Below are 27,289 nucleotides of genomic sequence, written 5' to 3'. Positions count from 1 at the left end.
AAATATTTTCTCCCATTTTGAGGGTTGTCTTTTGGTCTTCTTTATGGTTTCCTTTGCTGTGCAAAAGCTTTATTAGGTCCCATTTGTTTATTTTTGTTTTTATTTCCATTACTCTAGGAGGTGGATCAAAAAAGATCTTGCTGTGATTTATGTCACAGAGTGTTCTTCCTATGTTTTCTTCTAAAAGTTTTATAGTGTCCGGTCTTACACTTAGGTCTCTAATCCATTTTGAGTTTATTTTTCTGTATGGTGTTAGGGAGTATTCTAATTTCATTCCTTTACATGTAGCTGTCCAGTTTTCCCAGCACCACTTATTGAAGAGACTGTCTTTTCTCCATTGTATATCCTTGCCTCCTTTCTCATAGATTAGTTGACCATAGGTGCGTGGGTTTATCTCTGGGCTTTCTATCTTGTTCCATTGATTTATGTTTCTGTTTTTGTGCCAGTACCATATGTCTTGATTACTGTAGCTTTGTAGTATAGTCTGAAGTCAGGGAGTCTCATTCCTCCAGCTCCGTTTTTTCCCCTCAAGACTGCTTTGGCTATTCGGGGTCTTTCCTGTCTCCATACAAATTTTAAGATGATTTGTTCTAGTTCCGTAAAAAGTGCCATTGGTAATTTGATAGGGATTGCATTGAATCTGTAGATTGCTTTGGGTAGTATAGTCTTTTTCACAATATTGATTCCTCCAATCCAAGAACATGGTATATCTCTCCATCTGTTGGTATCATCTTTAATTTCTTTCATCAGTGTCTTATAGTTTTCTGCATACAGGTCTTTTGTCTCCCTAGGTAGGTTTATTCCTAGGTATTTTATTCTTTTTGTTGCAGTGGTAAATGGGAGTGTTTCCATAATTTCTTTCAGATTTTTCATCATTAGTGTATAAGAATGCAAGAGATTTCTGTGCATTAATTTTGTATCCTGCACCTTTACCAAATTCACTGATGAGCTCTAGTAGTTTTCTGGCAGCATTTTTAGGATTCTCTATGCATAGTATCATGTCATCTGCAAACAGTGACAGTTTTACTTCTTTTCCAATTTGTATTCCTTTTATTTCTTTTTCTTCTCTGATTGCTGTGGCTAGGACTTCCAAAACTATGTTGAATAATAGTGGTGAGAGTGGACATCCTTGTCTTGTCCCTGATCTTAGAGGAAATGCTTTCAGTTTTTCACCATTGAGAATGATGTTTGCTGTGGGTTTGTCATATATGGCCTTTATTATGTTGAGGTAGGTTCCCTCTATGCCCACTTTCTGGAGAGTTTTTATCATAAATGGGTGTTGAATTTTGTCAGAAGCTTTTTCTGCATCTATTGAGATGATCATATGATTTTTATTCTTCAATTTGTTAATATGGTGTATCACATTGATTGATTTGCAGATATTGAAGAATCCTTGCATCCCTGGGATAAATCCCACTTGATCGTGGTGTATGATCCTTTTAATGTGTGGTTGGATTGTGCTTGCTAGTATTTTGTTGAGGATTTTTGCATCTATATTCATCAGTGATATTGGTAATTTTCTTTTTTTGTAGTATCTTTGTCTGGTTTTGGTATCAGGGTGATGGTGGCCTCATAGAATGAGTTTGGGAGTGTTCCTTCCTCTGCAATTTTTTGGAAGAGTTTGAGAAGGATGGGTGTTAGCTCTTCTCTAAATGTTTGATAGAATTCACCTGTGAAGCCATCTGGTCCTGGACTTTTGTTTGTTGGAAGATTTTTAATCACAGTTTCAATTTCATTACTTGTGATTGGTCTGTTCATATTTTCTGTTTCTTCCTGGTTCAGTCTTGGAAGGTTATACCTTTCTAAGAATTTGTCCATTTCTTCCAGGTTGTCCATTTTATTGGCATAAAGCTGCTTGTAGTAGTCTCTTAGGATGCTTTGTATTTCTGCGGTGTCTGTTGTAACTTCTTTTTCATTTCTGATTTTATTGATTTGAGTCCTCTCCCTCTTTTTCTTGATGAGTCTGGCTAATGGCTTATCAATTTTGTTTATCTTCTCAAAGAACCAACTTTTAGTTTTATTGACCTTTGCTATTGTTTTCTTTGTTTCTATTTCATTTATTTCTGCTCTGATCTTTATGATTTCTTCTGCTAACTTTGGGTTTTGTTTGTTCTTCTTTCTCTAGTTTCTTTAGGTGTAAGGTTAGATTGTTTACTTGAGATTTTTCTTGTTTCTTTAGGTAGGCTTGTATAGCTATAAACTTCCCTCTTAGAACTGCTTTTGCTGCATCCCATAGGTTTTGGGTCGTTGTGTTTTCATTGTCATTTGTCTCTAGGTATTTTTTTATTTCCTCTTTGATTTCTTCAGTGATCTCTTGGTTATTTAGTAACGTATTGTTTAGCCTCCATGTGTTTGTCTTTTTTACGTTATTTTCCCTGTAATTCATTTCTAATCTCATAGCGTTGTGGTCAGAAAAGATGCTCGATATGATTTCAATTTTCTTAAATTTACTGAGGCTTGATTTGTGACCCAAGATGTGATCTATCCTGGAGAATGTTCCGTGCGCACTTGAGAAGAACGTGTAATCTGCTGTTTTTGGATGGAATGTCCTATATATATATCAATTAAATCTATCTGGTCTATTGTGTCATTTAAAGCTTCTGTTTCCTTATTTATTTTCATTTTGGATGATCTGTCCATTGGTGTAAGTGAGGTGTTAAAGTCCCCCACTATTATTGTGTTACTGTCGATTTCCTCTTTTATAGCTGTTAGCAGTTGCCTTATGTATTGAGGTGCTCCTATGTTGGGTGCATATATATTTATAATTGTTATATCTTCTTCTTGGATTGATCCCTTGATCATTATGTAGTGTCCTTCCTTGTCTCTTGTAACATTCTTTATTTTAAAGTCTATTTTATCTGATATGAGTATAGCTACTCCAGCTTTCTTTTGATTTCCATTTGCATGGAATATCTTTTTCCATCCCCTCACTTTCAGTCTGTATGTGTCCCTAGGTCTAAAGTGGGTCTCTTGTAGACAGCATATATATGGGTCTTGTTTTATTATCCATTCAGCAAGCCTGTGTCTTTTGGTTGCAGCATTTAATCCATTCACGTTTAAGGTAATTATCGATATGTATGACCATTTTCTTAATTGTTTTGGGTTTGTTTTTGTAGGTCCTTTTCTTCTCTTGTGTTTCCCACTTAGAGAAGTTCCTTTAGCATTTGTTGTAGAGCTGGTTTGGTGGTGCTGAATTCTCTTAGCTTTTGCTTGTCTGTAAAGCTTTTGATTTCTCCATCAAATCTAAATGAGATCCTTGGCAGGTAGAGTAATCCTGGTTGTAGGTTCTTCCCTTTCATCACTTTAAGTATATCATGCCACTCCCTTCTGGCTTGTAGAGTTTCTGCTGAGAAATCAGCTGTTAACCTTATGGGAGTTCCCTTGTATGTTATTTGTCATTTTTCCCTTGCTGCTTTCAATAATTTTTCTTTGTCTTTAATTTTTGCCAATTTGATTACTATGTGTCTCGGCATGTTTCTCCTTGGGTTTATCCTGTATGAGACTCTCTGTGCTTCCTGGACTTGGGCGGCTATTTCCTTTCCCATGTTAGGGAAGCTTTCGACTATAATCTCTTCAAATATTTTCTCTGGTCCTTTCTCTCTCTCTTCTCCTTCTGGGGCCCCTATAATGCGACTGGTGTTGCGTTTAATGTTGTCCCAGAGGTCTCTTAGGCTGTCTTCATTTCTTTTCATTCTTCTTTACTCTGTTCCGCAGCAGTGAATTCCACCATTCTGTCTTCCAAGTCACTTATCCGTTCTTCTGCCTCAGTTATTCTGCTATTGATTCCTTCTAATGTAGTTTTCAGTTCAGTTATTGTATTGGTCATCTCTGTTTGTTCTTTAATTCTTCTAGGTCTTTGTTAAACATTTCTTGCATATTCTCGATCTTTACGTCCATTCTTATTCCAAGGTCCTGGATCATCTTCACTATCATTATTCTGAATTCTTTTTCTGGAAGGTTGCCTATCTCCACTTCATTTAGTTGTTTTTCTGGGGTTTTATCTTGTTCCTTCATCTTGTATATAGCCCTCTGCCTTTTCATCTTGTCTATCTTTCTGTGAATGTGGTTTTTGTTCCACAGGCTGCAGGATTGTAGTTTTTCTTGCTTCTGCTGTCTGCCCTCTGGTGGTTGAGGCTATCTAAGAGGCTTGATGGGAGGTTCTGGTGGTGGGTAGAGCTGACCGTTGCTGTGGTGGTCAGAGCTCAGTAAAACTTTAATCCACTTGACTGCTGATGGGTGGGGCTGGGTTCCCTCCCTGTTGGTTGTTTTGCCTGAGGCAACCCAACACTGGAGCCTACCTGGGCTCTTTGGTGGGGCTAATGACAGACTCTGGGAGGGCTCACGCCAAGGAGTACTTCCCAGAACTTCTGCTGCCAGTGTCCTTGTCCCCATGGTGAAACAGAGCCACCCCCCACCTCTGCAGGAGACCTTCCAACACTAGCAGGTAGGTCTGGTTCAGTCTCCCCCGGGGTCACTGCTCCTTCCCCTCGGTCCTGATGCGCACACTATTTTGTGTGCGCCCTCCAAGAGTGGGGTCTCTGTTTCCCCCAGTCCTGTCAAAGTCCTGCAATCAATTCCCACTAGGCTTCAAAGTCTGATTCTCTATGAATTCCTCCTCCCGTTGCCGGACCCCCAGGTTGGGAAGCCTGACGTGGGGCTCAGAACCTTCACTCCAGTGGGTGGACTTCTGTGGTATAAGTGTTCGCCAGTCTGTGAGTCACCCACCCACCAGTTATGGGATTTGATTTTACTCTGATTGCGCCCCTCCTACCATCTCATTGTGGCTTCTCCTTTGTCTTTGGATGTGGGGTATCCTCCTTGGTGAGTTCCAGTGTCTTCCTGTCGATGAATGTCCAGCAGCTAGTTGTGATTCTGGTGTTCTCGCAAGAGGGAGTGAGAGCACGTCCTTCTACTCCGCCATCTTGATTCCTCTCCTCTGTAATTTCTTTAATAAGTAATGTCTAGGTGGTGGTGGTGGGGAGAGTTGTCTGTTTTCTTCTGAATCTTTTTTTTTTTGGTGGCGTCGGGTCTTAGTCGCAGCCCATGGGATCCTTCGTTGTGGCACGTGGGCTTCTCTCTAGTTGTGGCGTGCGGGCTCTAGAGCATGCAGGCTCAGTAGTTGTAGTGCACGGGCTCTAAAGTGCACAGGCTCAGTAGTTGTGGTGCGCAGGCTTAGTTGCCCCATGGTATGTGGGATCTTAGTTCCCTGACCAGGGATCAAACCCACATCCCCTGCATTGGAAGGCGGATTCTTAACCACTGGACCACCATGGAAGTTCCTCTTCTGAATCTTTGACTTGCTGTTGATAGGCTGTTATCTTCAGCTTCTTGTTTCCCTTTTTGCCTTTATCCACCAAGCCCACAAGGGACACCACTCCCTTTCAAGATGACTTCATCTTTCTCACAAGTGATATCTCTGGTCCTACGCATTTTCTAAACCCCTTCCCTTGACTTCCCACAAGGGTAGTCTCTGTCCCTGCTCTGATCCACTAGGTCTCAAAGCTGTTGCAGCATTTTTCTACTCTGGGTGAGATCACAAGTAGTTTGGTTTAACTGAAGTCCCAACATAGGTGCGGGCCTGTGGCAGAAGAAAAATCTGGAGGATTTTGCAGGAGGCAGACTTTCTATGGAGGCTTCTGCAATAATTTGAGCAAGGAATAAAGTAAAACAGGGAGGGATGGAGAGAAAGGAACTGCTTTAAGAGTTACCAAAGGAATAACAAAAATCACTTGGTGACTGATTTGGTGTGGGAAAGCAGATATCTGAGTTTTGGGTTTGGGTTCCTGAATGAATGAATGAATGGATGGTTGGTGGTACAAATTCACTGAAACAGGAACTCTGGAGGAGGAGGTTTGGGGTAGGGCAAGGGAAGATAAGCGCAGTCTGGGGCTGCCCTGGTGGCACAGTGGTTAAGAATCCGCCTGCCAATGCAGGGGACACGGGTTTGAGTCCTGGTCTGGGAAGATCCCACATGCCACAGAGCAACTAAGCCTGTGCGCCACAACTACTGAGCCCATGTGCCACAACTACTGAAGCCCGCGTGCTTAGAGCCCATGCTCCACAACAAGAGAAGCCACCGCAATGAGAAGCCCACTCACCACAACGAAGAGTAGCCCCCACTCTCCACAACTAGAGAAAGCTCGAGCGTGGCAACAAAGACCTGAAGCAGCCAAAAATAAATAAATTTTTTAAAAAATGATAAAAATGACTCAAAATTTAAAAAAAAAAAAAAAAGGATAAGTGGAGTCTGAAGTACCCCTGTGAGAATGCTGGCTGACTCCAAGGAGAGTTCTGGCTGGAAACATACAGCTGGGTGTTACTAGTATATAAGTAGCAGTTGAAGCCCAATGCTAGATGAAATCATCCAACAAGAGAGGACAGAATTGGAGGGAGAGAGGAATGAGAACAGAGATTTGGGGCCCAGCAATCATTAAGGAGTAGACAGAGCAGAAGTAACAGTAAAGAAGAAAGAATGAATGACAGATCAGGAAAGCAGGAGAAAAGTTGGAAAGTATGGCTATCAGAAAGAAGACAAGGAGAAAAATAATTACTGCAATGGATTAAGACATAGAAAGTATGTTAAATGTATCATATTGATACTAAAAATCTATTTGCTGTTAGAGGATGCTTGGCAATCAACTCATCATCCTGAAAACTAGTGAATAAAGAGGAAAGAATCTATTTATTTTGCTTTGTCTCTCCCATTCTGCTGATTTAGGTCCCGAAAGGGAAAAAGTCACAATTTTTATTGGACATATCCGAGGCTCAGTGTTATCTTGCCTCCTGGGATAAAAGACAGGAAGAGAGATGCTTTCCTGCCCTGGGCACAAGGGCACAGGGACACAAGCTGTGTTCAGAAGGATGTGCTAAGGTGGGCTTTAAGGTGGTCCTGGGCAGGTTGGAGCACCGCAAGGAGCCAGGTGGGCAGGCAGAGCTGCTTAGAACAGGGAAGAGGATCCCTGCTGTCCAAGGCCACGTCTACAAGTGGAATCAGTGAGACTGGGCCGGCCTGTGGAATTCACTCCGGAGGCCCCCGGGTCTGGGTCAGGATTCTCTGCTCAAGCATGGCATACCGCTGGAGGAGGGCCTCATAGACCTGGAGGGGTGGAAAGAGCAGTTTAGGATGGCGAAGGGAAGGTGCTCTTACATCACTTTGCAACTTGCAATTTAAAAAATTCTACATCCCATGTACTTGCAATTTAAATTTTTTGCTGGGCAGAAAAAAGGAAGTGTCAATTCACAAAAGAGGAAATGCTAGTAGTTCTCAAACCTATAGTTTAAGATCTTTAAAAAATGCAAATTATGACAAGAAACCAGTTTTTGTTATAAAATCTACAAAATTTTTAAAAATTCTGATGAAGGTACCTGGAAATGGCTGTTTCATTGCACAGTTGGTAGAAGTTGGTGGTGCAACCCTTTTGTAAATCAATTCAACTTTATATTTGTATTAAGGGGCTTGAAAATGCCCATGGCTTTTGACCTAGTTATTCTACTTCTGCAAAGCTCTCTTAAGGAAGTAATCCTAAGTGTAGGGTGCTAGGCCCACCAAAGGTCCTCTTAGACACCACTAAACATTCAGACTCATTAGACCACCATGGGCCACACCTTGGCCCTCAAACGGATACAATGGAGAAACATGCGTGTTGGCACAGTGGCTGCAGGAGACCATGAACAGTTTGAACAGGTGTCCAGGAAAGGGTATCTTTGCCTCCCTTCCTTCTTCCCTCCTTGCCCCCCAGGTTACAGCTCAGGTGCAAGGAGATGAAATCCACATCTTACAGGTGCAAGAACCACCCTGGCTTTGAAACCTCATGCCCCACAGGAGTATCCCTTGTTAACAACTCCATAGACAAGAGCCACACCCGTGAGAAGTCACTGCACTCAGGGAGCCCTAAGTATGTCTTCCCCTTAGATATTTATCTTTTCCCATTCCCGATGCAGTTTCCTAATTAAAGGCCATTTTGACATAGCAATGTTGCCTAGTAACACTGTTGACATTCCACTTTTATTAAGTCTCAAAGGAAGCAGAGCTAGAACATTAACCAAAAGTCAAATTCTCATGCAGAATAGGGAAAGGTTTTGTTAACCCTTTACCCACATAGGTTAATTATAATAATTGAAAAACTAGAAGCAACTGCTCTAAGACATGGAAAATGCTCGAGAAAATATGGTTCATTAGCCAGATAGAATATTATGCAGTCATTAAAAATAACATGTATGTTCCTGTGCACCTCTGCAAATTGCACGATGATTAGTGTCTTAGCCCATTCTGGGTGCTATAACAAAAATACCATAGATTGAGTAGCTTATAAACAACAGAAACTTGTTTATCGCAGTTTTGGAGGCTGGGAAGTCCAAGATCAAGATGCCAGTAGATTCTGTCCGGTGAGAGCCTGATTCCTAGACAGTCATCTTCTTGTTGTGTCCTCACATGGGGGAAAGGGCCAGAGATCTCTCTGGGGCCTCTTTTGTAATGACACTAATCCCATCCTGAGTGCTCCAGCCTCATGACCTAATCACGTTCATAAATTCCCACCTCCTAATACCATCACTTTGGGGGTAAAGATTTCAATTCATGAATTTTTAAAATTAATTAAAAAAAAAACCAGTGGAGGCTAACACAACATTGTAAAGCAACCATACTCCAATAAAAATTAATTTAAAAAAATGAATTTTGGAGAAGCCCAAACAGTCTGTAGCAATTAGGAATTTATCTTTTTATGTGCCATTATCTCCCATTATATCCCAAACACACAGAGATGGTGTGTTTGGATTCCTAGAGCTTAGCATAGTGCTAGGCACACAGTAAGAACTTAATAAATAGGTGTTAAATAAATGACTATGTGCAAACCAAAAAAAAAAAAGTATGTATACCTTTAAGAATATAAATTCTTAGCATAGTAAAAGTTTGTAGTAAAGAAATGTTAAAAAAAAATGGTAATAATATAACATGTAAAATATGTCAAACATGAAGAATATTTATGACAATGTAAACACAAATAATATAATAAATTGTATACTGTGAAAAAAAAAAGAATATAAATACTTATGCTGTAATGTAGAATTTTAAAAGCAGGCTATAAAATTATATATATAGTGTGCTGTGTAATAAAATAAAACCAAAACCAAAACCAAAAAACCAACAAGGGAAAAAGGAGCAGAAAGAAACACAATCCCACATTCTTCCTCTTCATTCTTTTTGTTTAAAGCTGTTTTCATCTGTGGCTCTGTAAGCCTTGCACTTCAGGTCAGCGCATGTGGCCTTACAGACAAGCAACACAAGGCCAAGGGACCCAGATTTCCTTGGGACTCACATATACCACCAGGAGGTCATGCCAATCCCATTCCTTCTTAATTTGGTTTAATTGGCTCCAAAGTTAAGGCCTTTAGTAACTGATTATGCAACTAGGGCCTACTCTTGGTGCAGTTGGAGCAGCTCTGCCTGTGAACTCAGACGTAAGAGGGCTGTGATATCCTCTCCAAGGAGGAAGTTGTAACATTTAGCAGAGCCTACAGGGAAAACACTGTTACTGTTTTGAGTTTCCACTTGAGCACATAGAGGTGCCATAGAAAGCAAACAGAGGACGTTGTCCTGCTCTCAAGGTATTTACAATCCAGTCCTCAAATAGGTCACTTATGCCAACAATCACAGACTGTCACTTCTTGCCACCTGGTGTTGAGAAGGATTCTGAGGTTACACTTGGGTTTAATGGTAAAGAGTTCCATGAGCTATTAGTGACTTTGGTCATGGGCAAGCCAGGGAGAGTGGCGGTACACACACTGAGTATTTGCCGCCTGTAATGAGGCAGCTGCAGCTATTTGTTGCCCTAAAGCTTACCCTCACTACCTTCTTCCTTGCTGGCCTCCTTCTAGAGAGGATGAAAGAGCCAGACTCCACCTCAGCCTTTCTAACAACCAAGGTTGACAGTATAACCAAGTGGTAGTCTGTTTGGGGGAGTTGAGAGAAACAGACCAGTATGTTTCTCCCTGAAAAGCAAGAGTGTGTGAGGAGAGACTCCTTGTCTAATGCCATGCTCTGATTTCTGCCTATGAATACAGTTGCGGGGGAACATGATGTTAGGAGAAGCTGCATACATCCTGTGGTCATGTGGAGCATACCTAGTACAGCACTATCCAATATGGTAGCCACAAGCCACATGCGGTCCTGAGCACTTGAAATGTGATGGGCGCTATTAGTAGGAAATGCACACCAGATTTCAAATCTCAGCCAAAACAAAAAAAGAAGTAAACTATCACATTAGCAACTTTTCTTATTGATTACGTGTTGAAATGACAATATTTTGGACATATTGGGTTAAATTAAATATATTAAAATTAGCCACTTTTTATTTTTACTTTTTTTTTCAAAAATGAGACTACTAGAAAATTTAAATGACATATGTGGCTCTCATGATGTTCTTACTGTCCACTGCTGACCTGGAGAACTTCAGAAAACCTCACCCGTAGCCCTGACACTGTTGAACCACTGAACCAACACGGCAACACTGTCAGACTTCCTGTTGTATAGTAAAGCCATGATAGGGACTTCCCTGGTGGTCCAGTGGTTAAGACTTTGAGCTTCCACTGCAGGGGTCGCAGGTTCAATCCCTGGTTGGGGAGCTAATTAAGATCCCGCATGCCACAAGGCGTGGCCAAATAAATAAATAAATAAATAAAGCCACGATAGGCAAGGATTCTCTTTCACCCTCACAATTAGCAGTTTAAAAGTAGGCCAGACAGATGTCCCCACTTCCCAGATGAAGAAACAGAGGTTCAGAGATGAGGAGTGCAGCTCAAGGTCATGTGAAGGTCACGTGGAGAGGGAGAGGCACAAAAAGAATCAGAACCCAAAGGCCCTTTATCTCAAGGTAGGATCTTTCTACTGCATTGAACTCCGTCTTAGACAGAAGGACACACAACAGAAAGTAATAGAAGCCTGGGCAGACCCATGTGGGTGGGTTATCTAGTCACCTGGATAGCATGAGCTTCTGCTTCCAAGATAAGCTGTGAGACAATTCTCTATATGTGTTTCTATATGTCTTGTGACAGCTTTTGTTCCAGACTATCTTTTCAAGGGTGTTTGTATAGCAAACAGCCTTGGAAGATAGGGAGAGGGAAAATTTGTTTGCTGACCAGGATGATGAAGATGTCTCATTTGGACAGGTTTGCTCGCAGCTCCTTTATAATGAGCAGGGTCCCTCATTTGTGACACAGACACAGTGTGTGCACGGTATCCACCTGGGTCCACTCCACACCGCCCGATGGCACTTCAGGGCCAAGGAAAACTGATGCAAACATGACGCTTATGCTGCCTGCTGTACTGTGAGTAATAAAGCCCTCTGTCTGTGTCACCCCCTGCTCCTGGACTGCAAGAACCTTCTGCAAACAGGAAGGGTGGTGAAGTGGACGCTATGGCATACCACCCGGATTGCCCTGCAGGAACAGAGAACTTATTCTCTCAGCCCTCAGCTGGCAGCCTCCTTTGTGGATTGCTTCGGCTATAGAGAGCTGCCTTACCCCATCCTGGGGTGGCCTGCATGCAATAACTGATTGACATGGGGTATAAAGGCCCGTCCCCCTCACCATAACTGGGTAAAACTCGAAAGAGCCATCCCAGCTTCAGAACTTCCTGTAGGACTGACTGAGGGCTCCACTGAGATCGCACTGCAGCTCACCTCCTGCCTCTGCCCAGCCCTGCCTCTTCCTTTCTCCTTCAACAGATGCAGATCCCAAGAGTGCCCCCTAATAAATCTCCTGCATCCTAATCAACCACTCACGGTCTGCTTTCCAGGGAACCCAACCTGTAACGAGTGGCGTCTGCCTTCCCTCTGACTGAGTGACCACACAGCTCTCTTGGATCCACATTTCAGATCTGAATGGTAGAAACCCAGCATGTCTTATGCTTAAGTGACAGAGTCTTTCAGTGGCCTCTGTAACCCTGTGAATTAGAAGAGCGCACCCCAAGGCATCTGAGCAAGGAAGATACGCCTGGTGAGCCGTCTGATCCCTGGGGCTATAAGGTCAGCCGTATCTCTGAATCTCGGAGACAACCTGTCTTCTTTTGCTCTGTTTCTTTGACAATTAAAAAAAAAGTAGATTTCCCCTTTAGTTGAGCACATGAACTATAATGTAGGTGATAAAGAAAAACTTACCTTTTGGAAAAAAGAACGTAGTTGATTTTCACGATGCAAATGCCACGAATGAACTCTGATGGTCTCTTACCTGAGACGCTCCCGGGGTTGGGGCAGCAGCTAATCTGGGATTTGGGGCTAACTTCACAACCTCTGAAAAGGGCACATCTGTTCCAGCTGCAAGGCCTAGAAGGGAAAGCTCATTTCACATCAGTGCATGTTGCAAATGAAGGCGTTACCCGGAAACAGCATTTTCTCTCTGGAGTGATAAAATGTTCTAAAACTGGATTATGGTGATGGTTGTACAACTCAGTAAAGTTAACTAAAAATCACTGAATTGTACACTTAAGTATGGGTGATTTTTATGTTATATAAATTGGGCCTCCATAAAACCATCTTTAAAAAAAAGAGAGAAAGAGAAGAAGTTTCAAGTGCAGGCCTCTTCTCAGCAGGGCCTTCTTTGTCTGAAGCGCATGTCGGGAGGCAGCTAACCTGTGACCTCTGACAGAGGGGAGGGTCCGCCCGCCTCTCCTCCCTCACGTGGCTCCACTCTCCGCATCACTCACTGCATTCCAGCCCCCCCCAGCTTCTCTCAATTCCTTCTGCTCAGAGCCTTTTCACTGTGTGGAATGTTCTTCTCTCTTCTCAGAAAAGCTGCCGCTAGGAACATCCCTTCCAGCCCTCAGCACCATCTGCTTTCCTCAGGGCACATCTCACTACTTCTGCCACAGACTGGTTTAAGGTCCCTCCCTTCTTGAGCTGGAAGTTCTGAGAGGCCAGGACTGGGTCTCCACTGGAGCCCTGGTGCCTAGCACACTGCCCACGTACAGGAGGCACTCAATAAATGCTCACCAAGCAAAAGGGTGGCAGGGCTGGAAAAGAGAGAAGGTTGCCATAGGTGGGCAGGAAACAGTAAGGGATTTCCAGGCAATTTAAGGAGCAGTATCAGACTGAAGGGAAACTCAAGACCACCGAGAGGGAAGGAGGGCCCACTGAAAATGTGAGGCCCAGTTTTCTCTCTGAAGAACGCTGGAATATCCCAGCCCAGAGCTGTGTGGATGAGGGGACACTGGGCGGTGGGGTAGCCACCAGAGAGACTACTTGAAAGACTCTTGTCCCCCTCTACTCACTCACAGACTGGCTTTGCATGACTGGCTTTCATCCCTGGACCCAGCCGGAGAGAATGGATGTCCACATAAAGTGGGAACTGGTGTGCTAGGACCTAGCTCAGGTTTTAGTTTTGGAGGGCAGAGCAGGGCAGTACCCCCAGGTAATGTCTGACAACTAAATAGGCACGGAAAAGGAAAAATAAGAAAGGAACACAGTGCAGCACAGCAGTGGAGGCCCCAAAGGGTAGTTCCTTTTCTGCTTCGGCAAAAGGAGGAGTATAAAGTAAACCCCAGACTCCTCGTGGGCAACACTGAAGGCTGGAAGCTTATGGAATGGTGTTTTCAAAGTTCTGAGGAAAATATTTTAGAGTCCTTTGTCCAGCCAAGGTAGCATTCTTTGGGAGGGTGAAACCAAGCCCTTGCTGGACATGCAAGCCCTCAGAAAATTATCACCTACTGAATTTCCTCTTAAAAATGTATTCAGGCTGTATATTCCAACAAAACTAGCATAGAGATGAAGGAAAAAGAAACTGCAGAGAGTCAAAAAAAAAAAAAAAGACAAACTCATACATAAGTGCAAATAAAAGCCAACATGTTGTAAAGTTTGATTAAAAACATAACAGCCTAGAAATAAACTGCCCGTTCCCTGGTGGCCTAGTGGTTAGGACTCCGTGCTTTCACCACTGTGGCCTGGGTTCAATCCCCGTTCGGAGAACTGAGATCCTGCAAGCCGTAAGAGAAAAAGAAAGAAAGAAAGAAAGAAAGAAATTGCCCAATGATCTTGATACAGGCGGAGGCACAAGGTGTGGCGAGGTGGATAGGGCAGAGAGGGAGGGGAATGAAAGAGTAAGAGTTTAATTATTAAGAGAAGGCTACGGTCCCTGATTAATTCTCAATGTTGAAAGAAAACATACAAGTTTAAATAGGTGTGTTAAAAAGTTAACGATAAATGCGTGAAGAATGCAACCGCTAGAGGGAAAGGACAAGGCCCTTGAGTTACATGGGTGGCCGGAGGAGTGGCCTGAGCAGGCAGAGGACAGGGCAAGTCGACCACATGGGTAGAAGAACGCCCTTGTGGGCCTGTGCTGCTCCCGCAGTTTCAAGGAGGCCTCCATCAGAGCCGTGGTTCCCCACTACCCCCAAGGAGCTGTCCAGGGTCCTGGACTGCTTGGCTCTCAAGCCTTCACCTTTGTCTCAACTTCTGCTCTTGTTGAAAAGATGGCTCTGGACTTTATCTACCCCTTCCTGCCCACCAGCTGTCCAGACCCATGCCCAAGTGCCCTCCACCAATGTCCCTGGGCTGAGTCTGACTCTGACCAGGCCTTATTTATTTAGGACCCTGCCTCTCTTTCCCAGTTTAAGTAAAGCACAAAGGAACAGAGTGGGGTTGGTTCCCCCCTGCTGGGAGGGGAGAAAAGTGAATCTAAAGACTCCAAGCCTGGGCTTCCCTGGTGGCGCAGTGGTTGAGAATCTGCCTGCCAATGCAGGGGACATGGGTTCGAGCCCTGGTCTGGGAAGATCCCACATGCTGCGGAGCAACTAGGGCCGTGAGCCACAATTACTGAGCCTGCGCATCTGGAGCCTGTGCTCCGCAACAAGAGAGGTTGCGATAGTGAGAGGCCCGCGCACCGCGATGAAGAGTGGCCCCCGCTCGCCGCAACTAGAGAAAGCCCTCGCACAGAAACGAAGACCCAACACAGCCATAAATAAATAAATAAATAATTTTAAAAAAAATTGGCCCTATAGTTTAAAAAAAAAAAAAAAAAAAGACTCCAAGCCTCCCATGTCCCTAAAGACTGGGAACATCCCAATCTCCCTTTCCCAGTGTCCTCAGCCCAGCCAGTGCCCCAACCGCTTCCAGAGGCATCTGACGCCATCCATTGACCTACCATGGAAAGCTCGGTAAGCAGAGCCCACACAGGCTGAGTTGGCTGTGTCTATGACATACACTGGGGTGCCAAACACATCTGCCAGCACCTGGAAAGGACAGAAGTTCTTACTGTGGTGAGTCATTCATTCCTCAGAGGGAGCATGCACACAGACATGCATTTCCTGGGCTCTCTTTTCTAATATGTCTTCTGATACCTTCCATTCCACCTCTACCGCCTTAAAGGAAGTACACTTGGCCATGCTGCCCTGGTGATAATAGGGTCAGGGTGACCTGGGAGAAGTCTCTAGTGAAGGGCCACAGCTCTCTGGGTTGTCCCTGCATTGTTTAACCATTTTATCAAAGACGAGGAGGAAGATTTAGAAAGTATGCTTAGCAACAAACAATCATGGTGGAGATGGCTAGGTCTCAGACTAATATTAACAAGGCCAAACAAACCCAAACTAACAAATGCATGTCTTACAAGAATAAAAAAGTTTTCCATGTAGGTCCCCAAAATAAATTGCATAAATTTAGAACAGAGGATGTGTACTAAGAGGAGCTCACATGACAAAGACTTGGGGGGGTCTTAGTTAACCAGAGATATTGCTGATGCCCCATCCGGATCCCCTTACTGGACCGGTGTGCACCCTCACCCAGATGCTGTGAGTATTGGCTGCTAATGGCTCACAGCTGCCCCTCCTCAAAAGAATTGCTCTTTGCTGAACAGAGGCTGCCTCTCACAGGAGGTTATTCATATCTCTTCCCACGACAGCGAGTTGGCCCTCTTACCCCAAGGTGGAAGCAAGTCTGCAGCATAGTTCATGGACCATATCTCCCCATGGGATGGAGCTGAAGCTGATTCCAACCAAAACCACATCCTTGCCTATCCTTCTTCCCCTGCCCTACCTGGATCCCTCACTCCCTTTCTCCTGGGAGCACTCTCCCAACAAATCACTCATAGAATAATTTCCATTTCAGGCTCTGCTTCTAGAGAATCTTACCTAAGACAGGTATACTATTGTACAAGTCAACAGTTGACTCAGTTACTCCAACAGCTAAGGCAGCCTCGGGCTATACCCCAAAATTCTCAGTGTCCCAATAAGACACTAACAGCCCCATGATTTGACAGTTTGATTGTCAGATATCTGCAGGTTGATTCTACTTTGGGTCATATATGTCTAGCATAATGAAGGACCAGAAAGACAGTGACAAATTCTGGCAACTGTATTATAAGAGGAATGGCTGGGAAAATCAGAGATGTTTAAATTGGAAGGGGGAAACCTTGAGGAAGACAAGAACATTGGCATTAGATGTCAGAAGGTTTGCCATGAAGGACAGGCACTTTCTGTGTGACGCCAGAGGCCAGTGCTGGTATCAGAGAGTGGAGTTGTACAGGGCAGTGGTTTTCACTTGAGTGTAAGATAGAATCTGCTTGCCATGTGCGCTGTAAAGAGCTGGCTTCCTGGGAGAGAATGAGCTGTAAGCTCCCCATCCCTGCCAGAGTGGGAACAGAGGCAGTGTTACTGCTGAGTGTCTGGCTCTCGCAAGTATTAGACGTGGAAGAGGCCCTAGCTCAGGGCTTGCTACCGGCACTTACCTGCAAGATGTCTCTGTTGTGAGATGCTCCTCCAGTGGCCAAAATCTTTGTCTTAGGCACTGCAAGAAAAAAGAAAACAAAAAACAAAAAACGGCTGTGACAATTCCCCCAAGGCAGAAAAAGCTGTTTTCCAGAGTTCTTCTACCACAAAGGGCTAGTGTCAGGCCAAGGCCTCTTGCTTATCACACAGGACTGCAGGGGAGATCTAAAGCTGGTTCTGTCCACGCATGTCCAATGTGAACTTTGCTTGTGAGGCTGCTTCCTCATCCACCTCTTGGGGATGCAACTGAAGAGGGTACACAGGATGGATCTAAGGTTCTGGCAATGTTCTATTTCTTAACCAGAGTGCTCTATGAACAGGTGTTTGATTTATTAATATGTTTCACAATTAGCTGTATGAAGCACATATTCTACTGTATACATACTTTTCACAATAAAAAATAATAAACCACAGTCTAGTAAAAGACATATAGTTCCACTTCGGGTTAAAATGGAGATGGTCCAGAAAGAACATCCCCTGTGCTGTGACAATCACAGAATGCTGAATAAACAAAAACATATTTTTATTTAATGCTATCAAAAAGTTGTAAATGCAGGGACTTCCCTGGCAGTCCAGTGGTTAAGACTCCGCACTTCCACTGTAGGGGGCACATGTTCGATCCCTGGTCGACTGGGGATCCCGCATGACACATGGCCAAAAAAAAAAAGTTGTAAATGCAAAGAAGTGCAAATAAATTAAATCCTAGAATGAGATGAGCCCTTAAGCGCTAACTTGCTGTACCTGCAGTACAAGATAGATGGCATAGTGATCCTCCAGAGGCACATAAACTCTGCCAGCACAGAAAAACCGGCCAAGCATTAGGTGGTGTTGGTGTGGGAGAGGTGTCCCAAAGGCAGAGCTAGTCCTCCTCACCCCCTCCTCTCCCCCATGGACCGTGTAAGTGGTGATGCGGAAGCCGGGGGCAGGGCAGAAAAACAGAGCTCTGTAATCTCATAGTGCTTAGATCCCTACATTCCTGTGTCACAGGACTCTTTTACAATGAAGAGGCATTCATTTATTATGCAGGTATTTAAAAACAAATAAATGTTATAAGGCTCTGCTGTCACCTCTCAGCCTCCCCCATCTTCACCCTCAGCCATTAAGAGAGTACCTGGGGACTTCCCTGGTGGTGCAGTGTTTAAGAACCCACCTGCCAATGCAGGGGACATGGGTTCAAGCCCTGGTCTTGGAAGATCCCACATGCTGCGGAGCAACTAAGCCCGTGGGCCACAACTACTAAGCCTGCACGCTAATGCCTGTGAGCCACAACTACTGAGCCCATGTGACACAACTACTGAAGCCCACGTGCCTAGAGCCCACGCTCCGCAACAAGAGAAGCCACCGCAATGAGAAGCCTGCACACCACAACGAAGAGTAGCCCCGGCTCACTGCAACTAGAGAAAGCCTGCACGCAGCTACAAAGACCCAACGCAGCCAAAAATTAATTAATTAATTAATTAATTTTTAAAAAAATGAGAGACTACCTGGGCTGGGAAAAGGGGAAGGAATGTCAGCCAGCTAAGGAGACAATCCAGGACGTGGGAAGATGTTCCAGTGTGATTCCATGTTGGAAAATCAAAACATGCTCCATTCACGACTGCAAGAAAACTCAGCTGGGCATGATGTAAAGCACCATGAAGACTTTGACACACTTTTAGGTTTGTATGTCCTCTTTGTAGGTACAAAGGGAATAGGACTCTGGCTTTATAAAAAATAAACTCATAATGGAGACTGGAAGAAAACGGTCCTAGATGGCAGGAGTGGTTGGGGAGAGGGGATGGGATTATAGGTAGTTTTCTTTCCTTTATTTTCCAAACTTGCTATTATAAGGTTTTTCTGCTCTTATAAGTCAACCTAAACAAAATGAAATACACATCGAAATATAAGCTGAAAAGGGACGATGGCTTTAGCCCCGCCCAGCTGGGTGCATATGTCTCACGGTGTCCAAACATCAAGAAAGTGATCATTCCTTAAAGAAAGCAGAGGTAACCCCATGGTTCAGAACCCAGAGTCTGGAACCAGACTGGCTTGGTTCAGAAGCTCTGAGCAAGTGATACAACATTTTGAGCCTCGAGCAAGTGATATAACACTCTGAGTCTTGGTCTCCTACTTTGTGAAGCAGGACTAATACTGGTACCCGCCCCAGAGACACTGTTGTTAATAAACATAATGTGCTTAGGAACCAGGCTGGGCACACAGTACGTGCTCAATAAATGTTGGCAGCTATTATTATCATGATCATCAGTGTTACTTCAAATGTCTTTTTATTCTTCTTAGATGTTATTAAAACGAGATTATGACAGTTCAAGAATGAAACTCGAGGGAATTCCCCGGGGGTCCAGTGGTTAGGAGTCCGCGCTTTCACTGCCAGGACCCGGGGTTCAATCCCTGGTCAGGCAACTAAGATCCCGCGATCCCAGACTTCCCTGGTGGCACAGTGGTTAAGAATCCGCCTGCCAATGCAGGGGACACGGATTCGAGCCCTGGTCCAGGAAGATCCCACATGCCGCGGAGCAACTAAGCCCGTGCACCACAACTACTGAGCCTGCGCTCTAGAGCCCGCGAGCCACAACTACTGAGCCCGTGTGCCACAACTACTGAAGACCGTGCACCTAGAGCCCGTGCTCCGCAACAAGAGAAGCCACCGCAATGAGAAGCCCGCTCACCACAACGAAGAGTAGCCCCCGCTCGCTGCAACTAGAGAAAGCCCGCACGCAGCAACGAAGACCCAATGCAGCCAAAAATAAATAAATAAATTTATTTAAAAAAAAAAGATCCCACGATGCCACAAGCCATGCAGCCACTGGGAGCATGATGCCTACAGTTCGTGCAGCCCTTTTACCCTTTTAGGTTCAAGCGCATTCATTCATGTGATCTTGTTTGAGAGGAACCCAGCAGAGCTGGCAGGACAGGTTTGATTCGACCCTTAAGCTTGCTAAGAGGATAAGTAAGCTTACGCTGTTTTGCACAAGAATCGCTTCAGAGGCTGGGAACGATGACGTGATCACACTAGCCCCCTGGAGGCCAGGAGGGCCCCTCCGCCCTCACTGCCTCTCCCCTCACACTGGGCCGGTGGAGACAGCCCCCCAGCCCCCCAAAGTGCCCCCTCCTGACGACCGGAAAACCCTTCCTGCCAGTCACTCACGCCCACCTCAGCACCATCTCTGCCCTGCTCACCTGGGCTCACTTCTCAGGGACCTTGGAAGCCTTTGGAGACCTTTGGGGAATTTCTTTTTACACTCTGGGTGGGGGGATGGAGAGGAGTGGGACTGTTTATAAAGTTCATTCTATTTAAAAAATTTTGTTGAACTATAACATACATCCTAACAAATGTACATACATACCATAAGCTGACAGCTTGACACATTTTCACAACTAAACACACCTGTGTAACCTAAGAAACAGAGCCTCACCAGTACCCCAGAGGCCCTCCATGCCCCCCGAAAGGTAACTACTAACGATCCAGACTTCCAACAACAGGCGATAGTTTTCTCTGTTTTTGAATCTGATGTCCACGGCATCTGCCACGCGTACTTTTGGGTTTGGCTTCTTTTGCTCAGCGTTTTCATTTGTGAGATTCATCCATTTTGTTGCGCGTGGCTAAGGCTGGTTCATTTTCATTTCTGTGTAGGATCATGTCACCTGAACACCCCACAAGGCACCTATCTTACCATCGATGGGCACTGTGTTGTTTCCAGCGTGGGGTGCTAAGCACAGGGCCACCGGCAGTGTCCTCCTGCACGTCTTCAGTGAACACATGTCCACATCTCTGTCTCGCATCCACCGGGAAGTGAAGCTGCTGGGTGGACGCGTAAGCAGCTTTAGTAGATGCTGCCTAACAGGTTTTCAAAAAGGTTTACCTAGTGCTTATTTTTAAAGTATCCTTTTGCTTATTTGGTTCAAAGGCATAAAACATATACTACATAGGATTGTCCGTAAAAGTATCATGAGGAGGCCTTCAAGCTAAGAGGATTCAGGGGTTTTCTACCTTCTCTTGACCACGGCTGGCCCAGAGGGACAATACATCTTGGAAACCTGGACTCTCTGGTCGGCGGGTCCAACCTCCTTCAGACGCGCCTCCTGCCCCCCGCCAGACCACTGCAGCGCCATCAAAAAGGGGAACTTGCTGACCTCCTAAAGCTGCCCACACTCCATAGCTCAAGTTCTTAGAAGTCCCTTCCTTCCCCATGGGCCTCCCCCGGCCCTGGTTCTGCCCTCTCCATTGCAGGTCTCTCAGTTCTGACAGTGGTTCTACATCCCCTCTCTTCCCTGTTCAAGCTGAAATGCCCAGAGCTGTGCCCCACAGGCAGATGGGGCCTGCCCAGGCTAGAAGGTGAAGGTCCAGTGATGGCCCCAGCCCAGACCTTTCCCACCTGCGTTGCCCGTGTCCTCGGGATCCAGAGCTTAGGACATTTAGTCTGCAGGTTGGAGCTTAGGGTTACAGAAAGATCTCCCAAGTCCTATAGTTCCTGGCCAGGACATGAGGCTCCTGGGGACGGAGCAGAGATGCAGGAACAACCTGCCTCCTGGTCTATGCCTGCCCACAGTGCCAGTCGATCGCTTTCTCACCCCACCACCAGGAGCCAGGCTCCACGCCCCTCCTGCACGAACAAGGCCCTTGTAATGGAGCCTTAACAGACAGTGTCCACTAGGCCTGGCCTGAAGGCCAGGAAGGGTCTCAAGCACCTCAGGGTATGCGCAGAACCCTTAGCGCCCACCCCAGAACACAGCCCGCCAGCAGCTCACTTACTGACTCGATAGCCCAGGCCCTCGGCATGAATCTTCTTGGCCATGAACTGTCCTTCGATCAGTGCTCGAATCTCCACGTCCCAGGGGAATGCTGAGACCTGATTCCGGGAGAAAGTGGGCAGAGTGAAGAACTCTCATTGTCCACTCACTGTGTGTGTGTGTGTGTCTGTGTGTATGTGTGTGGTGTGTATGTATGTGGTGTGTGCGTATGTGTGGTGTCTTTTTAAGAGTAGCCCAGATTCAGAGCTCATGACTCAGGCCTCCACTGGAGCTCACCCATAGTTGTGCTCTTGAACCACTAACTTGTTCGTCACACACTCACACGCACACACACGTGCTCACGGCCTCACGCGTGTATCACTTTGGGGAGTCAGAGGATGGGAGAGCTCGGTTTCAGGCTGCCGAGGGTTCCAGTTCTGCCTCTGCCATTCAGCTCTATGACCTCGAATAAGTTAACGTACATCTTATGAGCCTCATTTTCTTTCTTTTTTTTTTTTAACATCTTTATTGGACTATAATTGCTTTACAGTGGTGTGTTAGTTTCTGCTTTATAACAAAGTGAATCAGCTATACATATACATATATCCCCATACCTCCTCCCTCTTGAGTCTCTCGTTTTCTTTCTTAACAGAACTGAGGTAATGGGAGCACCTATGTTTCAGGGTTGTTAAAAAGCAGACAGCAGAGCCTGGTCCATGTAGCTGATGCTCATGAAGGGAGAGCTTGTGCTGAGAACCCACCACTGTGGCGCGCCCTCTGCCCTTCCAGCTAAAGCCGAATGGCGCCCACTCCAGCCTCACCCCGCTCCCCAGCCCCTGAGACCAGTGATTGACGCCACCGCTCCCTCCCTCAGGAACTGCTCCAACCCAACTCACCTACTTTCAGTTCCTAAACTGCTCCCTCTGCCAGGACTCCGCCCAAGCTTCCCACGTGGGATCCCTCTCATCCTTCAAGTCTGCACCTAAAGGCCACCTCCTCAGGGAGGCCCACCTGGTCACCCTATCCAAGGCAAGTCCCTGGCACACGCCCTGCTTTCCCCTACGTCGCTTTGTTCCTTCCCGTCTGAGCCACATCACACATCGTAATCGTGTGTGTGTTCGTTCACCTGTTTACATCCTCCTAGACACTGGGCTCCATGGAGCAGGGACCCTGTTTGTCTTGTTTGCACCAATCACACATATCTGTTGATTGAAGAAATGAATGAAGAAAACTCCCTTCTTGATAAACCCAGACAGATCTACACAAAAGAGAACAGGCATGTCTTCTTTCTACGAGCAACAGAAACCAAACTGACCCCCACCAGAAGACTGAGATGAACTCTCTATACTTTAGACAAAGCTTTCCATCTACAATACAATATGTAATGCCATCATCGGCATATAATCCAACACCAACTCTGTTACACTTATTAGCCAGAGTGACTTACTGAAATTCCCCAGACACCTTTTAGGGTCAGAAAAGTCTCTCAGGTCCAATCCAAAATGTGGTGATGACTCTGGTAACCATCTCACAGAAAAGTCAATTCCAAACAGCAAGTATCAACCAAATCCCTCCTGGGAAAGGTCGTGTGGTGGAGGGCAAATAAAATAGCGGCTTTAGGGCCAGAAAGGACTGGGTTTGACCGCCTCCACCACCTAGGCCCTGGTGCCTTGGGTGAGATATTCAGTTTCTCCATCTGTAAAGGGGATGAAAATACCTAATTCACAGAGTTGCTTTGAGAGGTAAATGAGGAAGATAAAGAAACCCACACACATAGTGCCTGGAACTAAACTGTGCTCAATAAACATCATCAAATATTAGTGCCTCCTGTGCCAGAGGCTCTTTCAATCAGGAGGAAATTCATCATCTGGAGATGGGAGGTGTAGGATAAGGCTCACCAAGGAAACAGGCTCCAAGATGCTTAATGACAATCAGTGGGAGCACACGTTAGCTCAGGGAGAACCCTTAAATGTTCCACACTCCTCTTTGTGAGAAAGTACAGCATCTGTCTTATATCTTGTTGATGCCCCAGCATCTAGAGTGCACCCTAGCACGTCAACAGTATTGTTTTATTATGACAAACCCACAGTCAACATTAATACTCAACAGTGAAAAGCTGAAAGCCTTCCCACTAAATTCAGGAACAAGATAAGGATGCCCACTCTTACTACTTCTATTCAACATAGTATTGGAAGTCCTAGCCACAGCAATCGGACAAGAAAAAGAAATAAAACTGGAAGGGAAGAGGTAAAACTGTCACTATTTGCAGATGACATGATACTTTATATAGAGAACACTAAAGTCTCCAAACAAAAACTATTAGAACTAATAAATGAATTCAGCATGGTAGCAGGATACAAGTTTGTTTGTTTTTTGGGGGTTTTTTTTGGCTGCACCAGGTCTTAGGTGCAGCACGCAGGATCTTCATTGCAGGATCTTTAGTTGTGGCATGTGGAATCTACTTCCCTTACCAGGGATCAAACCTGGGCCCCCTGCACTGGGAGCAAGGAGTCTTACCCACTGGACCACCAGGGAAGTCCCAGGATACAAGATTAATATATAGAAATCTGCTACACTAATAATGAAATATCAGAAAGAGAAAGTAAACAAACAATCCCATTTAAAATGGCATAAAAAATAGAACCTAGGAATAAATTTAACCAAGGAGCTGAGAACTATAAAACATTATTAAAGGAAACTGAAGATGATTCAAAGAAATGGAAAGATAGCTCATGCTTTTGGATTGGAAGAATTAATATTGTTAAAATGGCCATACTACCCAAAGCAATCTACAGATTTAATGCAATCCCTATCAAAATACCCATGATGTCTTTTCACAAAACTAGAACAGTCTTAAAATTTATATGGAACCACAAAACACCTAAAATTGCCAAAGCAATTTTGAGGAAAAAGAACAAGGGTGGAAGCATAACCCTTCCGGACTTCAGACTATACTACAAAGCTACAGTAATCAAAAGAGCATGGTATTGGCACAAAAACAGACATATAGATCAATGGAACAGAATAGAGAGCCCAGAAATAATCCCACGCACCTACAGTAAATTAATCCATGACAAATGAGGCAAGAATATACAATGGAGAAAAGATAGTCTCTTCAACAAGTGGTGTTGGGAAAGCTAGACAGCCACATGTAAATCAATGAAGTTAGAACACTGCCTCACACCATACACAAAAATAAACTCAAAATGGCTTACAGACCTAAATATAAGACATGACACCATAAAACTCCTAGAAGAGAACATAGGCAAAATATTCTCTGACATAAATCATACCAATGTTTTCTCAGCTCGGTCTCCCAAGGCAAAAGAAATAAAAGCAAAAATAAACAAAGGGAATCTAATCAAACTTAAAAGCTTTTGCACAGCACAGAAAACCATCAACAAAATGAAAAGACAACCTATGGACTGGGAGAAAATATTTACAGATGATGAGACTGACAAGAGGTTAATATCCAAAATATACAAACAGCTCATACAACTCAATATTGAAAAACCAAACAACCAATCAAAAAATGGGTAGAAGACCTAAATAGGCATTTTTCCAAAGAATACATACAAATGGCCAACAGACACATGAAAAGATGCTCAACATCACTAATTATCACACCAGTCAGAATGGCCATCATCAAAAAGTCAAAAAATAATAAATGCTAGAGAGGGTGTGGAGAAAAGGGAATCCTCCTACTGTTGGTGGGAACGTAAATTGGTGCAGCCACTATGAAGAACAGTATGGAGGGTCCTTAAAAAACTAAAAACAGAGCTACCATATGATCCAGCAATCCCACTCCTAAGACTGGCATCTATCAGGGAAAACTCTAATTGGAAAAAATACGTGAAGCCCCAACGTTCAGAGCAGCATTATTTACAATAGCCAAGACATGGAAACAACCCAAGTGCCCATCAGCAGATGACTGGCTTAAGAAGATATGGTATATATACAACAGAATATATATTTTTAAAAATATCTTTTGGCCACGCCACATGGCATATGGGATCTTATTCCCTAACCAAGGATTGAACCCATGCACAACTGCATTGGAAGCCGAGAGTCTTAACCACTGGACCCAGGTAAGTCCCTATACAATGGCGTATTAGCCATAAAAAAGAATGAAATGTTGCCATTTGCAGCAACATGGATGGACATAGAAAGTGGTATACTTAGTGAAGTAAGTCAGAGAAAGATAAATATCATATGATATCATTTATATGAGGAATCTAAAAATACAAATGAATCTATATACAAAACAGAAACAGACTTGCAGACATAGAAAACAAACTAATGGTTACTGGCGGGGGTGGTGGTGGCAAATTAGGAGTATGGGATTAGATACAAACTACTTACTATACATAAAATAGACAAGCAACAAGGATTTACAGTGTAGCACAGGGAATTATATTCAATATCTTATAATAATTTATGATGGAATATAATCTAAAAAAAAATGGAATCATTTTGCTGTACATCTGAAGCTAACACAATATTGTAAATCAACAATATTTCAATTTAAAGAAAAATTTTTAAGTATTTGTTTTATCAATGGCTGAGTAAATGAATGAGGTCCCTAAAACTAGCATAGTTTGATAGGCATTTGTTAAATAGTCAAAAATGGAGCCAATGTAGCTCCAATACCAATAACACACGTACCTCATGGTTTTCTGCACTAAACCTATGACGTCCAATAATTTCAGGGGTGATCTCCATTACATCAAAATAAAAACCTGAAACAAGACCAGGAAGAGATTAGCTGTCAGTGGTCAAAAACAAAAGATCAGCTTCTCAATAGCCTCAGAAAAAAGCAGGGTGAAATGACCCTATATCCCTGTTCCCCGGGACCCCCTATCCCCTGGAGACCTGTGAATATTCTCAGGTCCTTCTCTCCAGCAGGACGGAGGGCAACTGGAAAGGCCTAGGCTAGCTTTTCGTGGAGACAGCTCTTCCTGCTCTCATGTGGCCGCCCAGGCCAGGAGACAGCTAGCTGTCCAACTAACCCTAAAATACCAGCATGGGTTTGACCAAGGGAGGCACATCCCCTCCCTGCGCAAAAGGCCTGCCCCAATGCTGGGCACTTTTCCTAACAAGACCTCGTGTCTGGGGCAGAAAGCTGCATGTGGGCATGCAACAGGGCAGAGCAGGCACTGTGGCTGCCATCTCTGATGCTGTCACCAGGGGCTTCGAGGGGCACAGAAGATGCAGCTCTGGCCTGATCTGCCACTCCCCACCTCACTCAGATCATGGGGTCTCACGCTAGTTTTAAGGCCCATGGAGCAGAAGTGCAGACAGTCAGGGCTCCCCTTGGCTTCTCCCTGGCCCTGCCCCTCCCCGCAGCAGCTGCTGCCCCTTCACAGACCCAGGCATCCCCAGACAGCCTACCCAGGTTTCCGCTGTTCCCCATCTCTGTGGACTGCAGCGCCTTAGAGAACTCGCTCCAGGAACTGGAAGCCAACTCATCGCGGATCTTCTCTCTCATGAGGGAGCCATTTTTAAAGCTGCAGAAGTGCACACAACCCTGAGGGAGGGACCTGGTGCTTGCTGACTGGACCCACGGGCTTTGGTGAAGAGTCCCAGGTAGAGGGGCTGCAGGTCAGGCTGGACCACAACCCCAGCCAGTGCACAGCAGGGATCTGAGGTTCCTCCTCAGGTATCAGACCCAGCGCATGTCCCTGGGAGTCACCAGGAAATGCACTTGTCGTGGGCTCTGTTTACAGGGGAGGTTGCCACAAAGGAGCCCCAGGGAGAGACATAGCTGTGGTTTCAGCACGCTGTACCACCTGGACAAGGGGCAGGGCTGGCCAG

General features: G+C 44.8%; 1 protein-coding gene across 7 annotated transcripts in view; it reads right to left on the bottom strand.

Moving 5' to 3' along the window:
- Window positions 1-6,663: 6,663 nt before the first annotated feature.
- Window positions 6,664-27,289, bottom strand: part of XYLB (xylulokinase) — a 43,909-nt gene continuing 23,283 nt past the window's right edge. Inside the window, exons 13-19 of one of the 7 annotated variants that reach the window (XM_036870608.1) lie at window positions 26,867-26,982; window positions 26,141-26,214; window positions 21,498-21,594; window positions 16,708-16,766; window positions 15,130-15,217; window positions 12,223-12,317; window positions 6,664-7,096 (exon numbers count right to left, since the gene is read on the bottom strand). In XM_036870608.1, the coding sequence (XP_036726503.1) occupies window positions 7,019-7,096; window positions 12,223-12,317; window positions 15,130-15,217; window positions 16,708-16,766; window positions 21,498-21,594; window positions 26,141-26,214; window positions 26,867-26,982 (607 nt within the window). In that variant the 3' untranslated portion in view covers window positions 6,664-7,018. Of the gene's footprint in view, window positions 7,097-12,222; window positions 12,318-12,468; window positions 13,004-15,129; window positions 15,218-16,707; window positions 16,767-19,927; window positions 20,547-21,497; window positions 21,595-26,140; window positions 26,215-26,866; window positions 26,983-27,289 lie in introns of those variants that run through there. The other 6 variants (XR_005021995.1, XM_036870609.1, XM_036870610.1 and 3 more) reach the window with 6 other exon arrangements.

This window comes from Balaenoptera musculus, chromosome 11 (assembly GCF_009873245.2).
Source record: "Balaenoptera musculus isolate JJ_BM4_2016_0621 chromosome 11, mBalMus1.pri.v3, whole genome shotgun sequence".
Taxonomy (NCBI): Eukaryota; Metazoa; Chordata; class Mammalia; order Artiodactyla; family Balaenopteridae; genus Balaenoptera; species Balaenoptera musculus.
This window is presented reverse-complemented; position numbering and strand designations above follow the sequence as displayed.